The 14,974-nt window shown below is 37.8% G+C and overlaps 1 protein-coding gene across 11 annotated transcripts in view; it reads left to right on the top strand.

Annotated features, from left to right (window-relative positions):
- Positions 1 to 14,974, top strand: part of naaladl2 (N-acetylated alpha-linked acidic dipeptidase like 2) — a 549,411-nt gene that overhangs the window by 417,477 nt on the left and 116,960 nt on the right. For all 11 annotated transcript variants that reach the window (XM_082524424.1, XM_082524421.1, XM_082524418.1 and 8 more), the window contains one exon: positions 4,632 to 4,778. In XM_082524424.1, coding sequence (XP_082380550.1) covers positions 4,632 to 4,778 — 147 coding nt within the window. The remainder of the gene's footprint in view (positions 1 to 4,631; positions 4,779 to 14,974) is intronic.

Genomic DNA, 14,974 nt, shown 5'->3' with positions numbered 1-14,974 from the left:
TGCAGAGCAGTTGAATGAACTACAGTTTATGTACATTAGAGCTTCTTCTATTGTCTCTGCTTCTGATGTTTGCAGCAGTGGGATGTTTGTCTCCCTTTTCTGGTTCTGAGCTATACAAGTTTAGACTGCAGTCATTATGACTTCAGGTTGAGTAAGATTTGACTCATATATCTGGTGACTTATGACTTAATTAGGTTATTTTAAAAATACCTAAAAACCTGCTAGAGGCACATGATATGTAGTGTCAGTATTATGTAACATAATACATTTGAAATATTGCAATATTTTCTTTTAGGGTAAACAGTTTTATGCTATAATTACTAATTTTATTTTGTGTTGCTTCACTCAGTCATTCAACAATGCTAAGCAGCTGGGATGATGGTACCTTACTCATGATGCTATCGGTCATGTAAAAAGAGTCAGACAACAGCCGCTTGTGTTGTCTGATTTGCTTTATATTCTGTTGCCAGGTTGTAGGCAATTAAACATATCCTGAATTTATGAAGTACTGCTGTTAGTCAGTGTTTGTATAGGGACACAGCTGAGCTGTGTAGCCAAAGACTTCCCACTAAATCTAGTTACTTTGTAAGAACACATCCATAGTTAGACGTAAATGTCAGTGTGTCAACTTTAATTGCAAGTATTTTTTTTTAAGGGAAAGACAAAATACATGTAGTCTAACCAACTTATTTTACTGAATGACATTTCAACTACAGATTTCATCCAACAGGTTAAACTGAAGACTGAACATATTCCTATATGTAATCATTATCTTCAGCTAGGCTAGTCTGCTTAATTCAACAGAGGAGTCGTCTCAGTGTGAAAAAAATCATATTGTAATAAGACTATATTGAAATAAAAACACATTTGTCAAATAATTTACCATGTCAGATATGCCATGACAATTTCAGCAGAGATCTTTCATGGGCCAGTCGTTATCACAAACAAAAATAGATCAGGCATGGACCCTCTGGAATACATCCAGGTGTTTCAAATCAAACAAGATTGCAGATGTGGTCAAATTAGTCTCCCTTCTTACTGAAAATATCCAATAATCAATCATCTACACAGAGGTAGTTTTTTTTTTTAAGTGGCCATTTGTGCATTAGACTATTTAAGCTACTCCAATGGGCCACATATAAAACCTCCCCAGTGTTGCAGAATCAGTGACTTTCTTCAACTCCAGTGTAGAGACAGACTAGTTTCCCCTCAAGAGAGTCGCCAACCCTGCTTGGTGAATTTGTCGTCCTCCCTGCTTGGCATAGCAATAGCTCTCTGGGTTGACAGTTGCATTCAAAGGTAGTAAAGTGAGCATAGCAGTGACCAGACTTAGACACGTAATTGACTGTAGGCTTGTCTAGCATTATTTCTCTGGAAGAAGAAATGTTAGGTCTTATTACTTCATTTTAGTAAGGTATTTTTAACTAAGCAGCTATAAAAAAAATACTGTCAAAAGATTCACTGCCAATCATTTATTTAACAAATGAATTCAACTGACCAATGGCCGGTCTTACCAGTCTTTCTGGCATTTCCTTTATAAGAAGAATCTGTCCAACAACACATATTTGTCCAGGCTTCTCAAGTAGTTTAACACGACCATGTTAAGATCTCAGTGCACATTGGCCTCATACATAGGGATGCTCTCCCAGTTTCCCAGCTTTTGCTGTAGTAGAGTCTATTTGTTTTCTGTTGATAAAGCTTAACTTTTTCTAAGTTTTCTTCCTTGACTGAGCCACAGGGACTATCATTGCATGGAATAATTTCCTCCAAAACAAAGAAGAAATCTGAAATGGAGTGTTTTTTAATCCAACAGCCTTCACATATAAACCTTTGCTTGAATTCTACACTAATACACGGCTTTCAATAAATGAAAAGCCAAATACTTAAGTCAATACTGTGATAACTGTGTCCTCTGTGTACAAGTTCGTTGTTATGATTCTCAATCAAGTTTTAAATTGTACACACATGAACAAGCATTCAGTCCCACCCTGTTAACTCCCACAATCAGCCGTAAGTAGGTAATGAAATGCCCTGCATGAATATTGATATTCATGTGGATGTTCTTGTCCTTCCAGTCTTTTTGTGGAAGTAAAAAAAGAAAAAAATGTGTGATTAAAGGGAAATTTAATTGTGAGTCTAGGTTGGAGGTATTATTTACTGGCCTTCATTCAGCTGGAGTGGTGATGTGTCACAGCAGCAGTTAATGTTTAGAGAGCCACTGCCTTTAGAAAGAATAAAACAGAAAAGGTTGACAACATTGTGTCAATGGCAGTGGCGGGGATGATTGGACACCAGAACACTTTCCCCTTGACAGACCTTGATAAAAGGGAAACTCTAATTAAATGCAATGTGACAGAAGAACACAGTGACATCAGGCAGGCACAGAGGATATGGACAGTTGAGATAAGCCTCCAGTTGATTGACTGTTGCATTCTGTTTCCTTCCGCTACCCACTTTAGTCTCGACAATTTCTGCAACAGCAGCTGTGTTGTTCTTTCAATTATGAGCAACGCCAGAAAGCAGTCAACCCAGGTGACAAGCCACATGTTAGTGGTGAACTGTGACAAAAGCTTGAATTGTGCAATTAGCCATAATAACACCCTCACCTCGTCCAGCCCCCATCTAAGCGCTAAACTATACTTAGTAGAATTTACACTTGTACTTGAGAATTCTTATTAGTGTCAGCCTTGAAACTTTTTTTCATACCTGGCAAGGTGATTTAAATATACGTACAAAAAACTGAATGACTTGTACATGTTCCTTTGTGTAAACAGGTTCCTGAGATATACAGAATTTTAATGGTCTTTAACTATGTGCTTCTAGTTATCATTTAAGTTACATTTTGAGTGAATAGGGTGCTAGCTGCCTTATTCAAATGGTGTACGTCAACAATATTAAGGCTCTATATTAAGGCTCTATGGCTTAAGGACAGATTTTTTTTTAGGTTTTAAGTGTTTTAAAGTGTTTTAAGTTCTGGCTTGTGTTATGTGCTATCTGAAAGTTTTTTAAATGATAATAGCAGTGGTGTGCAGTTATTGTTTTACATTAGTTGTAGAATTATGAATTATGGACTATATAATTTTTATTTAAAAAAACATACTTGTAAATTATCCAAGAATAATCATATATGCAATTGTTCTTTTTCCTATTTTTTCACCATACCTAATATAAATATCCAAATACAACCATTTTTCATCTTGTTTTCTTAGCATATCTTATCACAACTGTATCTGTGTTACAGTATAATCACCTCTGCTAAGCATGTTTTTGGACATAAATCGCATGTAGAATATGTTTGCACTATATTTCTACATTGCAAAGTGTTTGGAACTGGAAATCTTTTCTGGAACATAAACTGCCATTTCAGCTTGAACACCGATGGAAGACGGAGGTAAAAGTTAGTTTTTCACTAAAAAATATCTAAATTCATATTAGTTTCATGGCTGAAGCTAATGACAACTGTCAGATATGGGTATATGCTTTGCTAAATACAATATTGTGCTTGGGGCCCTGATGATATGAGACTGTTATTGTAGATAATTGCACATTTCTAGCTTTGACACAGTTCACTACCACTAACATGAGACTCGTCACCTGGTTTTATTGCTTTCCGTGTTATTTGCTATTGAAAGAGAAGCAGCTGCTGTTACAATAATTGTAGAACATTGGTTAGTGGAAGGAAACCACTTGAGGAAAATTGTAAATAAGTTTGATTTAGTACCCTAATAAAGACAAGTCAAACATTATTATTCAGCACCTGCAACCACATTGTAGTTTTAATGAGCTTAATAAAATGAGCTATGGTTTAAATACGCTTTTTTTTTCTTTTCTTTTTTGTTTTAGTAATCCAATATACACTCATCAAAAACTTTATTAGGTCCACCTGTTCAATGGCTTGTTTATGCAAATATCTAATCAGCCAATGGCAGCAACTAACTACTTTTAGGCATGTACACATGGTCAAAATGACCTACTGAAGTTCAAACCACGCATCAGGAAGAAAAGTGTTTTAAATTACTTTACATGTGACATCTTTGTTGGTGCCAGTCTGTGCGCTTCAGAACTTGCTCAACTGCTTGTGTTAGTCGTCATGATGGTAGGATCAGAATTTGAAGTAAATAGCAGGAAAACATGGACCAATCATCGTATGAATGGTTCAAGCTTATGGTGGTGGTATGATGATTTATGGGATATTTATGGGTAGTAGTGTTTTTTATACACATTACCAAAGCTGGTGTTTTGCATAAAACATATCCTGTATTGATGTATTATTTGTTCCACTAATGTGAGTGCATTGGGGTCATAAAAACTGCGTGTTTGGCACAGGTATACTTTTTTTTTTAACTTAATTGTAGCAACTCTGAGAGGATTAATGACATTTGTTTTATTCTATACACTTTCATGTCCCAGTGACCATTTAAAGTGCACTTATTGCACTTTGCACATTTATTTAGTTGAGAGCCCAGTCTTGTTAGACAAAAAATATCTGCCTGGCATGTTACCAAAATGACTTCTGAGTGGCGAGACTTCCCTCTGAAGACTTTGCTGTCTCTCCTCTTAGTCTTTCCACCAATTAATTTTCTCTTCTCACTATGGTTTTATTCCCATTATTCTTTCCTCTTCTTTGTTAGAGGCAGTTGCTGAGTTGTATTCGTGGCGGAAACTGCCCTGGACCCAACGTCAGCTCACTGCAGTTGCCTGGAGATGTGGGTTTCTTTGCCAACCAATTGGCCGTGCCTACCATGGAGTTTGCCTTTGAACAGACTAGAGCAGAAGAGGTATGTCTAAACCAAAAGACCCAATTATTTTATTTCCATTTTTCTTGTGACGCTCATTGCTTTGATTTTATGCCATGCTACGTTGTCCCTTGAGATCAGAGGAACTACCATAATACAAGGCACGGTCACACCTTGTCTTTTAGTTTCTGATAGTAAAAATTTCCTCATTAGAAGCAAAACTTGTCTTTGAGAAGGTACATTTACCTTTAACTTACGACAGACACAAACTACTTAAAGTGCATGCTTTAATGTTTTAGCGTGTGAAACAAAGTCTGTATGAATATATACCAGTTGTGTGACTGAAGTAATTACTTCATCCCAGCCTTAGTTTCACATAAATAATCTAATATATACAATATGCACTGAGACAATAATGGAAAGTATTAAACCAAAAGGAGAAGAGTATTGTTTCAGTTTGTGTGAATTTTCTTTTAAAGAAAATCTAGTAAGGACCCCATCTGTCAAACTCTGTTAAATTGGAGTGGCAGTCAGAGGGAGATCTACCACAGGGCAGTTCATATATACAAAGACAAAAAAGTGGACTGGATCTAAAATTAACGACTTTATTACATTACACGATTTACATTTTAAGACATTTTTCCAGCTATGTCACATGACCATATGTGGTACACTGTGATAACAACCATATGCAGCCCATATAGTGTCACTGCCAATATGAAGAACGTTTTCAAACTTAAGCAGAGTGCAGTATAGCTTGTCTCTTTTGTAAGGAACAAATGCACATCATAGTGCTCACAAATTATGCATGCCCCCATTTATTTCCATTAAAAATGCAGTATTGATGTTTGTTGCACAGCCTTGGGGTGGAAACACAGTGATTTAGCCTCAGCTTATCGGCCCACTCAAATTTGGAACTTCTGGCTAGGACGGCAACTTTGAGCTTAATTAGTGCGAGAGATCTTCATGATGTTTATCTGCCCTCAAGGTGCCTTTACAACCTGAAAATAATAGGTGGTGGAGAGTGAAATCTGTATCACTGGGTTTGTTTAGGAAAGACAAAACCTAAATTAAATTAAAAACTATCTGTAAACAAACCTGACTCTGTTAGGGAACACCCTATATCCATATATTAGTAACGGCTTAATAGCATTTGGATTGAACCCCAGCATTTAAAATCGGAGGGCAATAAAATTTCCTCTACTGCTTTATATCTTAACCGGGTCTCTGGGGAAGCTGAGACAGACAGAAGAACCTACACAGCTTCCATTTATAGTTAATTTCTCCACTTGTAGAAATGCTCAACATGTTTTAGAAACTGAATTTTCTCAAGACAGTTCCGAATTACTTTCAGATTGACTGTTCAGTCTGGAGAAGGAGAAAGACTATTCAGCAGCTAAGCTGCAAGTTTAATGGCAGACCATGGTTGATAGAGTCAGTGAGGAGTCAGTGAGCTTTTGGGGAAATAAGAGACTAATTAATAGTCAACTATTCACTAACTACAAATGTTTAAAAAACAACTGTATGTTATTTTTAGATTCAAGTATGTGTTTATCCCAGGTATATGTTCAAAAAGAAGAGAAACTGCTACTAACATTAGCACTAAATATGATTATAGCCAAATATTCTGTCCAATTAGAGTTAATATTTAGCTACTGTGTTGCTTTCCTGGGCTGCTTTGCAAGTAAATAAGATTCATTAGTGTTAATGGTGTTAGTGTTTTATTGATTGTTTAAATCTGGCTTTCGTATAAACCAGTGTCTGTATTGCCTGTGTTTTGTGTCATGTGTAAGCTGTGTGCAGGCAGGATAGGAGGAATGATGGACCCAAAATTGTAGACTCAAAACAAAGATTTATTACTAAATGACAAAAACAGGAAACTGGCTAAACTGGAAATACATAAACTAAACTGGCAGGCAGATGGACAGAACACACATCCTGGGATGGGATGTATTAAAGTATTCATATAAGGACATGGACATGGATTATATAAGAAAATGCAAAACTAATGTACATTTAATGGCATGCAATCATTTATACAGATCTTTTAAAAAAAGATAGTTGCTGTGGGGGGCTTTCCCTAACTTAAACATAATGCTTCCACCCTGCAGCACCCATTTGAAACATGTTCCCACACTCGTTTTACCATATTCACTTTTTTTGCAGATGTCGGCATATTGAACAGTAACACGATTACAAAAAGTGGGAAACAGTACAACTTCTGCAAGCAACAAATGCTTAATGCACCTACATGTATTTTCAAGACATGCTGATTTAATATGCGGGATTTATATTTCCTTCTAATGGCCAATTTCTGCTTTCACAGCGGGACCACATCTTTAATAGTGTTCTCCCACGAGTAATTTTAAATAAATTCCTGTTCGTATGGGACAGTTTAGCTTCCACACCCTCACACTGAAATGAATGGATATGTATTTTCTGAGTAGTGCAAGCTGGAATAACAAGAGTTATATAATATTTGTTACAGAGATCTCATATGAAAAGTGATTTTCCTGCCACAGTAAAGTTTTGCAGGCTCTAACCGCCTATATTTCTCTGTAACCTTACTGTCGTTGCGCATATTTCCAACTCCCAAGCAGTTAAAACACCTGTGGAGTTCACCCTAAATACAAGCACAAACAGGAGTCATTTAGATCTACTTCTAAGAACAAAGATGTATCCAAAATGTGTCACTCTGAGATGATAATACAAAATGAAATTTGTTGTTTACATTATAAATAACACGTCTAACTGTGAAGGTAAAGGTCAAATATTCAGTAGGACAAAAGTACAGTTCAGTACAAGAAAGTACAAAAGTAACACTGTTTATTATTTATATTCCATTGCATCTTCATTTTGCTGCTCAAAGGGCTTTTGATATCTGCAGGCATCCTTCATCAATTCAGTTCTACCTATATAACAGCAGTTGCCATGCGCTTTACATCGTAAGATAAAGACGTCACGTATAGAGAAACTCTGAGAAAGAAGAAAAAAAACTTTTGACTGGAAAAAAATCTGAAACGGCCTCAGGGAGGGCGGCTAAATACTGCAACTGTTTGGAGTGAGGGGAAGCAAAGAGGAGAAACAAGAGCATAAAGATACGACAGTCAACATCAACAAAAATAGCAAGCTCTAAACCAGCTGTTATTACCGAGAGTTTGTAGGAAAAAGACCTGGAAACATTTATAGGGAGAGGAGACAATATGGAGAGTAAAGGAGGGGACACCATTAGACTTGGAAACAGAAGTTCACTATGTATCAGCACTTGGGAACAGTGAGTTAAAAGCTGCTTTGTCAGTTTGGATTTTTCTCCTCAACAACAGTTTTGACAATCGAGGCCCAAAATGCCACAAAAAAAAAAAACCTTAGTGCACAGGAAATGTTTATCTCAAATTACCCTCGGTTATTTTTAACAATTGTAAATGTCATCTCTTTTTATTCTGTCAAACACTGTGTTAGTCATATCTCTTATTTTTCTCCCACACACTGAACACAGATTGTGTTCTGCTCTTAGGCTTTCCCACCATTACATATTATCAGTGTTGTCATGGTGAATGGCCCTGATTTTGAAGAGGTGGGAGTGAAGCTGTGATACGACCTGACTTTCACATTCTCTTCAGTCAGTTGTATTTAGAGCTAGCATTTCAACAAAGGTGGGGAGTTGCAGTAAGCATAAAAAACAAGCAGCTAAAAATATTAACTGATTACAAGGGGTTTAGTACATTTGGTATTAAAAGGTCAACAAAATATTTTTCAGGGATGCCCTGAATATAGCTCGAGTGAAAATGAGCAATTGTGTGTTTTCCATTTGTTTGGCCTAAAAATGTAAACATGTAACACAGGCCATACATTCAACCACAAACTTATAAGCTGTGTTTGGGGGGGGAAAGTTAGGTTTTGTTTTGCTGTTTGGCTTCACTAGAGCTAATAAAGTACAGGGTTCACCGAATGATTCAATAGCCAATTTTCAATAGTGGAAAGGACCTAATTGTCATCGAAATGACAAATTTGATCTTAGCACTGGTTTCATGTCTGTTGGTACTGTACCATACCATGCCATAATCTCATCGTGCCCTTCTGATAACTGCAACAATCCCCGTGCAAGGTTTAGGAAAACATGTGATTGAGCATCAAGCCCATCTGCCAACCGTCCATATTCAGTGGAAAACCAGTTACATGCAAGTTCCTCATTGTTCATTTTGGCATCACCTCACTGCTAATGGCGGTGGACAGGTCTTGGCACAGGCATGCTTTCTCTGAAAGGAACACAACCTCATTCTTGCCCTAGCTGAGCTTTTAGCTGGTGCATTGACATCCCATCTGAGACTTTTGTCATGCAGTCAGTGATGCATGTCTCGACCCACATCAAGAGGGAAAGGGCAAGAATAGCGCATTGTCATGAACATGAAAGTAGCTGGAAGGTAAAATTCATTTCATATGCAATATAAAATGCTATATATGCAAGCTGCTTTTGTGCTGAAGTTTGTTATTTTCAAACCCTCTTTGATGACTAGAATTAATATTCAGTCTCATCACTGGCAATACAGTTACAATTATGTGTGTGATATGAATCAATGACATACCACAGGTAGGAGAAAAAAAGACATATGTACGCATAACAACTGTAATACTTCATGTTTCTTCTTTTTGAAAGATTATTAAGGCAAACATTGTTATTAATTTATGATAAGTACATTAAATTGTGTTGATCCAAGTAGATGGTGTACTGTGTAGCTATTTGCTGATCCATGAAACCAAACAAAACTGTAAAACAAGAACAATAAAAAGGCAAAGAATTAATGTCTATATATCTGCTTTTTCTGTGCAGATTTTGCAATTAAAATATAGTGATTATTATTTGCCCACATTAGGCTCCGAACAGAAAAAGAAAATAATAAACACACAGAAAAGTGAGTGCCTATGTATGTGTGAGACAGAGAATGTTTGTGTTTTCCAGCTAAAAGCTTTAGAACAGTGAACCGAGTTGGGCGACGATTACAAAGTATACAGGTGTGCATACTGATCCCATGTAGGCAATAAATCAAAGCAGGTACATATGGCTCCAACTGCGTGGGTGCATTTCTGAGAAACCTCTGCTTGGTTTCCAACTTTGTTCAATATTCCGAACAGGTCACTATACTGTGTGTGATCCACTGTGTTTGTAATTGCATTCATTCATCCTCATATGCTGAGCAAACAGAGTTCTGTGCTGGTAATGTGTTGGGGAAACAACCAGATGTTGTGCACCATTGCTGTGGTGTTCATGACAAAAGTGTGGCTCGCTGAACATTTGTTTTCTCATTTAACATCTGTTTTTCTTTCACTCTATGGTAGTTTTCATCTCTTTGCACTCACAGTGCTCCCTAAAACTTCCTTTTGTTATTCACCGCCTGCAATATTTTTACAATGTTTTTTAAAAAACATTTGCATGTTTTGTTTTGTTTTGTTTTGAAGTCTGAGTAGATTTAAACCTGTTTTATGTACAAAAACAGAGAAACATGTTCTGCTGTGAGAGAATGACGTGACTAAAGTTATTGAGATGAGCTATATAACACATTGTTTGAATAATTCATTGTTATGTAATGTAATACGCTCAAAAATCTCCTTCAGCATATTTTTCTTCACTGCCATGTGCAGAAATCTGGATGTAAAATACCATCCTGTTCGGGGCTACGCGTGGGAGTCATCTTTGACATGTGTCATCAGGCAGTTGCCTTGGCTTTGGGGACCTGGAAGAGAACTCAGACAGGCCGCTGAGGTGTGAGAGGAATATCTGACATCCCCTCATCTCTGCAGATCATTGGTTCAGGGCTATAGTCAGGTTCAGGTGGGGAGAGCAAGAATTAATAGAGTCAGAAGGATCTTCATCTTGACTTTGGCATGTACTCTGTTTAGACCGGAGGCCATTACTGCAACTTTGTGCAGACAATTAGAGTCCTCCAAAAATGTAGGACAAGGGCTGCAGCATCTTCTGCCCTCCCACAATTTGTGACAGGAGTGGACTTGTGATAAACAGCAGTGCTGCCTAAATGATTTTTAGAGAGAGAGTTTTTGCAAAAACACTGGTATCAGGAAATCTATCTTCTGTAACAACCACAAATTATGCTTCTCTGGCTTCATCCTTAATTTATTTTCCCACTGCACCAGGAACAGCTATAATTATCTCATTGTACATTTTAACCTATGTGCGAGTACACACTTTATTGTTCAAATCCTGTAATACAAATCTTTTATTATGTTCAGGAAAGCAGCTGAAAATAATTGCTTTCATCATTTGACTCCTTCCCATTTTGACTCTGAAAATGAGCTCTTAGTGGTAAAAAGCAAACACAGTTAATCAGCCTCTGTTGTATTGGCTTTGTTTTCTTTCACCTGCTTATTGTGCTTGTAGGTTTCCTGTCTGTTGGCGTAGTTGCAAAGGCAGTTTTTAATTGGACAGTTAGCCTTTGATGTCCTGTAATATCCTGCATTGTAAATGTAGCATCTTTGCTAGAAGAAGAGCGAGAGTAAGAGCACACAATCCAAACAAAACAAAAGACATTTTCCAGAATAGACCTTCGTTCTGGAGATAAAACACCACATGATCTAGATACATTAAAAAAAACCTAAATGAAATTCCAGTCTGGAAAGTAGGATGTGTATACATTAACACTAATTAGCTCTCATTTTTGCATCAGAAAACTCTTTTCTTTCACTATATACTGTAGTGGATTAAATAAGTAAAGCTGACTAGCGGTATCTCAAAAAAGTATTAACAACCAGTGGTTTCTACTCAAGCATTATATGCCATCATGGAACTTTATCGAACTTGACAGCAACAGCAAATCTTCACAAAGCTGCCAGAAAAGCCTGCATTTTATTTGATGTCCTCTCAGTAAAAACGGATTGACGCGGGGAAAAAAGTTTTTTGGAAAACACTGAGTGAACTGCTATAATGTAACTTACTTACATTACTTACTTTTATTAACATTGCTCACTCATTGTCATTCCCGATTAACACGTTAGTTGCAATAGTTGCACAAACTCATAGATCTACAAATATATATATTTGACTAGGGCTCCAAATGTATGTATTCTGATAGTATGCACATAGAATATATAGTAGTTTATTCATTATCAGGTAGAAGTTTCAGCTGCAACATTTCACAATTATTCTGTGTGAGCCATTGCTTGCAAGGAGCTTTTATTATCATAGTGTGATTAAGTTTTACCAAAGTATTTTGTCAGGAAAGCAAATAAGATACAGACTGTATTGCATACACATCAGTAAACACGTCATTTAATGCTTATTTGACCAGATGCTTTGAAGTTTGCTCCAGTTTCATAACACCAGTTCTCCAGGAGCTCATTGAGGTTTGATTTATCATTGGTTCCAGCAGGAGAAATACCATTTTATTACAGCAATCTACAGTGGCATTTGGTCCTTTTCAAATGGTATTCCTCATCCTGTACGTGTTGGTTGTAAAACACAGTAAGTGAAGTCTTGTTAAGTGGCAGTAGTACCTGTCAGTGCCTCCAACCTTCTTGGAAGTCTAAAGCTGATGGGGAATGATAGAAGGATATTACATCTGCATCCAGCTCTCCCCTGCACAGCTGTCAGGCCCAAACTCCCCTTGGTGCTTCAAGTGGTGATGATGCCAGGCAACAGTCATGCAAGCTAAAGCACACTAACACACACCAGTGTGCGTGTGTCTGTTCAAATCTCCATCTGACACATCTTACATGAAGTAATTTTATTTGCAGCTTTGAAGATGGGAGTTACTGGTGGTGAGAGGACACGAATGAAGTCTGTAGGGTAGACATGAGAGACAGTGAGAGTGAGGAGAAGGAACAAGTTGGGGAAATGACATTGCAATTGTGATTTGTCAATAAACCCTTACCGTACTACATTTTAATATTGACCAAATTTACATATATTTCTTGCAGAGTCTCTAGAGTCTTCTATGCTAACTTTAGTGCACAGTACAAAAGAAAAAGGACTCTACCAAGAGCCTCCAAAAAATTGTGTAGAAGACTTTAAAGTTGGGCAAAACATTTGCAGTTAAACTTAAAAATAAATAAAAAATATGACAGTGGCACAGTTCCTCACAGCAAGAAGGTCCTGGGTTCAAACCCACCATCTGGGTGCGTTTCTGTGTGGCTTTTGTGTGTTCTCCCCATGTCTGTGGTTCCTTTCCAGGGGTGTCAGCTTTCTACCATAGACTATAGACAGGCAGTTAGTAGGTTTATGTTAATTAGTGATTCTAAAGATGTGAATGGCATCTGTCTCTCTGTGTTAGCCCTGTCATAGACTGGCAACCTGTCCAGGGTGTTACCTGCCTCTCATCCTATAGTTTATCCAGTTGAAGCCCCATGATCCTGTGATGGACATTTAAAAAAATATTCAGTTGTCCTCTGTGCACAGTTTTTGTCAGTAAACATTGAGTAGAGTTATCATTTAGCAAAACACTTGATAACACCTCAAGTACACAGCAGGATGCTTGTAAATCCGTTAGACAGTTGTTTGGTTTTCAGGCAGTGCACAGTACAGGGAGTGCAGAATTATTAGGCAAGTTGAATTTTGAGGAATAATTTTATTATTTAACAACAACCATGTTCTCAATGAACCCAAAAAACTCATTAATATCAAAGCTGAATGTTTTTGGAAGTAGTTTTTAGTTTTAGCTATTTTAGGGGGATATCTGTGTGTGCAGGTGACTATTACTGTGCATAATTATTAGGCAACTTAACAAAAAACAAATATATACCCATTTCAATGATTTATTTTTACCAGTGAAACCAATATAACATCTCCACATTCACAAATATACATTTCTGACATTCAAAAACAAAACAAAAACAAATCAGCGACCAATATAGCCACCTTTCTTTGCAAGGACACTCAAAAGCCTGCCATCCATGGATTCTGTCAGTGTTTTGATCTGTTCACCATCAACATTGCGTGCAGCAGCAACCACAGCCTCCCAGACACTGTTCAGAGAGGTGTACTGTTTTCCCTCCTTGTAAATCTGACATTTGATGATGGACCACAGGTTCTCAATGGGGTTCAGATCAGGTGAACAAGGAGGCCATGTCATTAGTTTGTCTTCTTTTATACCCTTTCTTGCCAGCCACGCTGTGGAGTACTTGGACGCGTGTGATGGAGCATTGTCCTGCATGAAAATCATGTTTTTCTTGAAGGATGCAGACTTCTTCCTGTACCACTGCTTGAAGAAGGTGTCTTCCAGAAACTGGCAGTAGGACTGGGAGTTGAGCTTGACTCCATCCTCAACCCGAAAAGGCCCCACAAGCTCATCTTTGATGATACCAGCCCAAACCAGTACTCCACCTCCACCTTGCTGGCGTCTGAGTCGGACTGGAGCTCTCTGCCCTTTACCAATCCAGCCACGGGCCCGTCCATCTGGCCCATCAAGACTCACTCTCATTTCATCAGTCCATAAAACCTTAGAAAACTCAGTCTTGAGACATTTCTTGGCCCAGTCTTGACGTTTCAGCTTGTGTGTCTTGTTCAGTGGTGGTCGTCTTTCAGCCTTTCTTACCTTGGCCATGTCTCTGAGTATTGCACACCTTGTGCTTTTGGGCACTCCAGTGATGTTGCAGCTCTGAAATATGGCCAAACTGGTGGCAAGTGGCATCTTGGCAGCTGCACGCTTGACTTTTCTCAGTTCATTGGCAGTTATTTTGCACCTTGGTTTTTCCACACGCTTCTTGAGACCCTGTTGACTATTTTGAATGAAACGCTTGATTGTTCGATGATCACGCTTCAGAAGCTTTGCAATTTTGAGACTGCTGCATCCCTCTGCAAGATATCTCACTATTTTTGACTTTTCTGAGCCTGTCAAGTCCTTCTTTTGACCCATTTTGCCAAAGGAAAGGACGTTGCCTAATAATTATGCACACCTGATATTGGGTGTTGATGTCATTAGACCACACCCCTTCTCATTACAGAGATGCACATCACCTAATATGCTTAATTGGTAGTAGGCTTTCAAGCCTATACAGCTTGGAGTAAGACAACATGCATGAAGAGGATGATGTGGACACAATACTCATTTGCCTAATAATTCTGCACTCCCTGTATCTAACTACACCTCCCAGAATGGGTTTAAAATTGGATGCTGCCTACCAGTGTTGGTCAAGTTACTTGAAAATAGTAATTAGTTACTAATTGCTGATTACTTCTCCAAGAAAGTAATCCAGTTACTTTACTGATTACTTATTTTCAAAAGTAATTTATT

Source organism: Aulonocara stuartgranti (assembly GCF_965226115.1).
Source record: "Aulonocara stuartgranti genome assembly, chromosome: 23".
Taxonomy (NCBI): Eukaryota; Metazoa; Chordata; class Actinopteri; order Cichliformes; family Cichlidae; genus Aulonocara; species Aulonocara stuartgranti.
The sequence above is the reverse complement of the archived record's forward strand: the minus strand, read 5'-3'. Positions and strand labels throughout refer to the sequence as shown.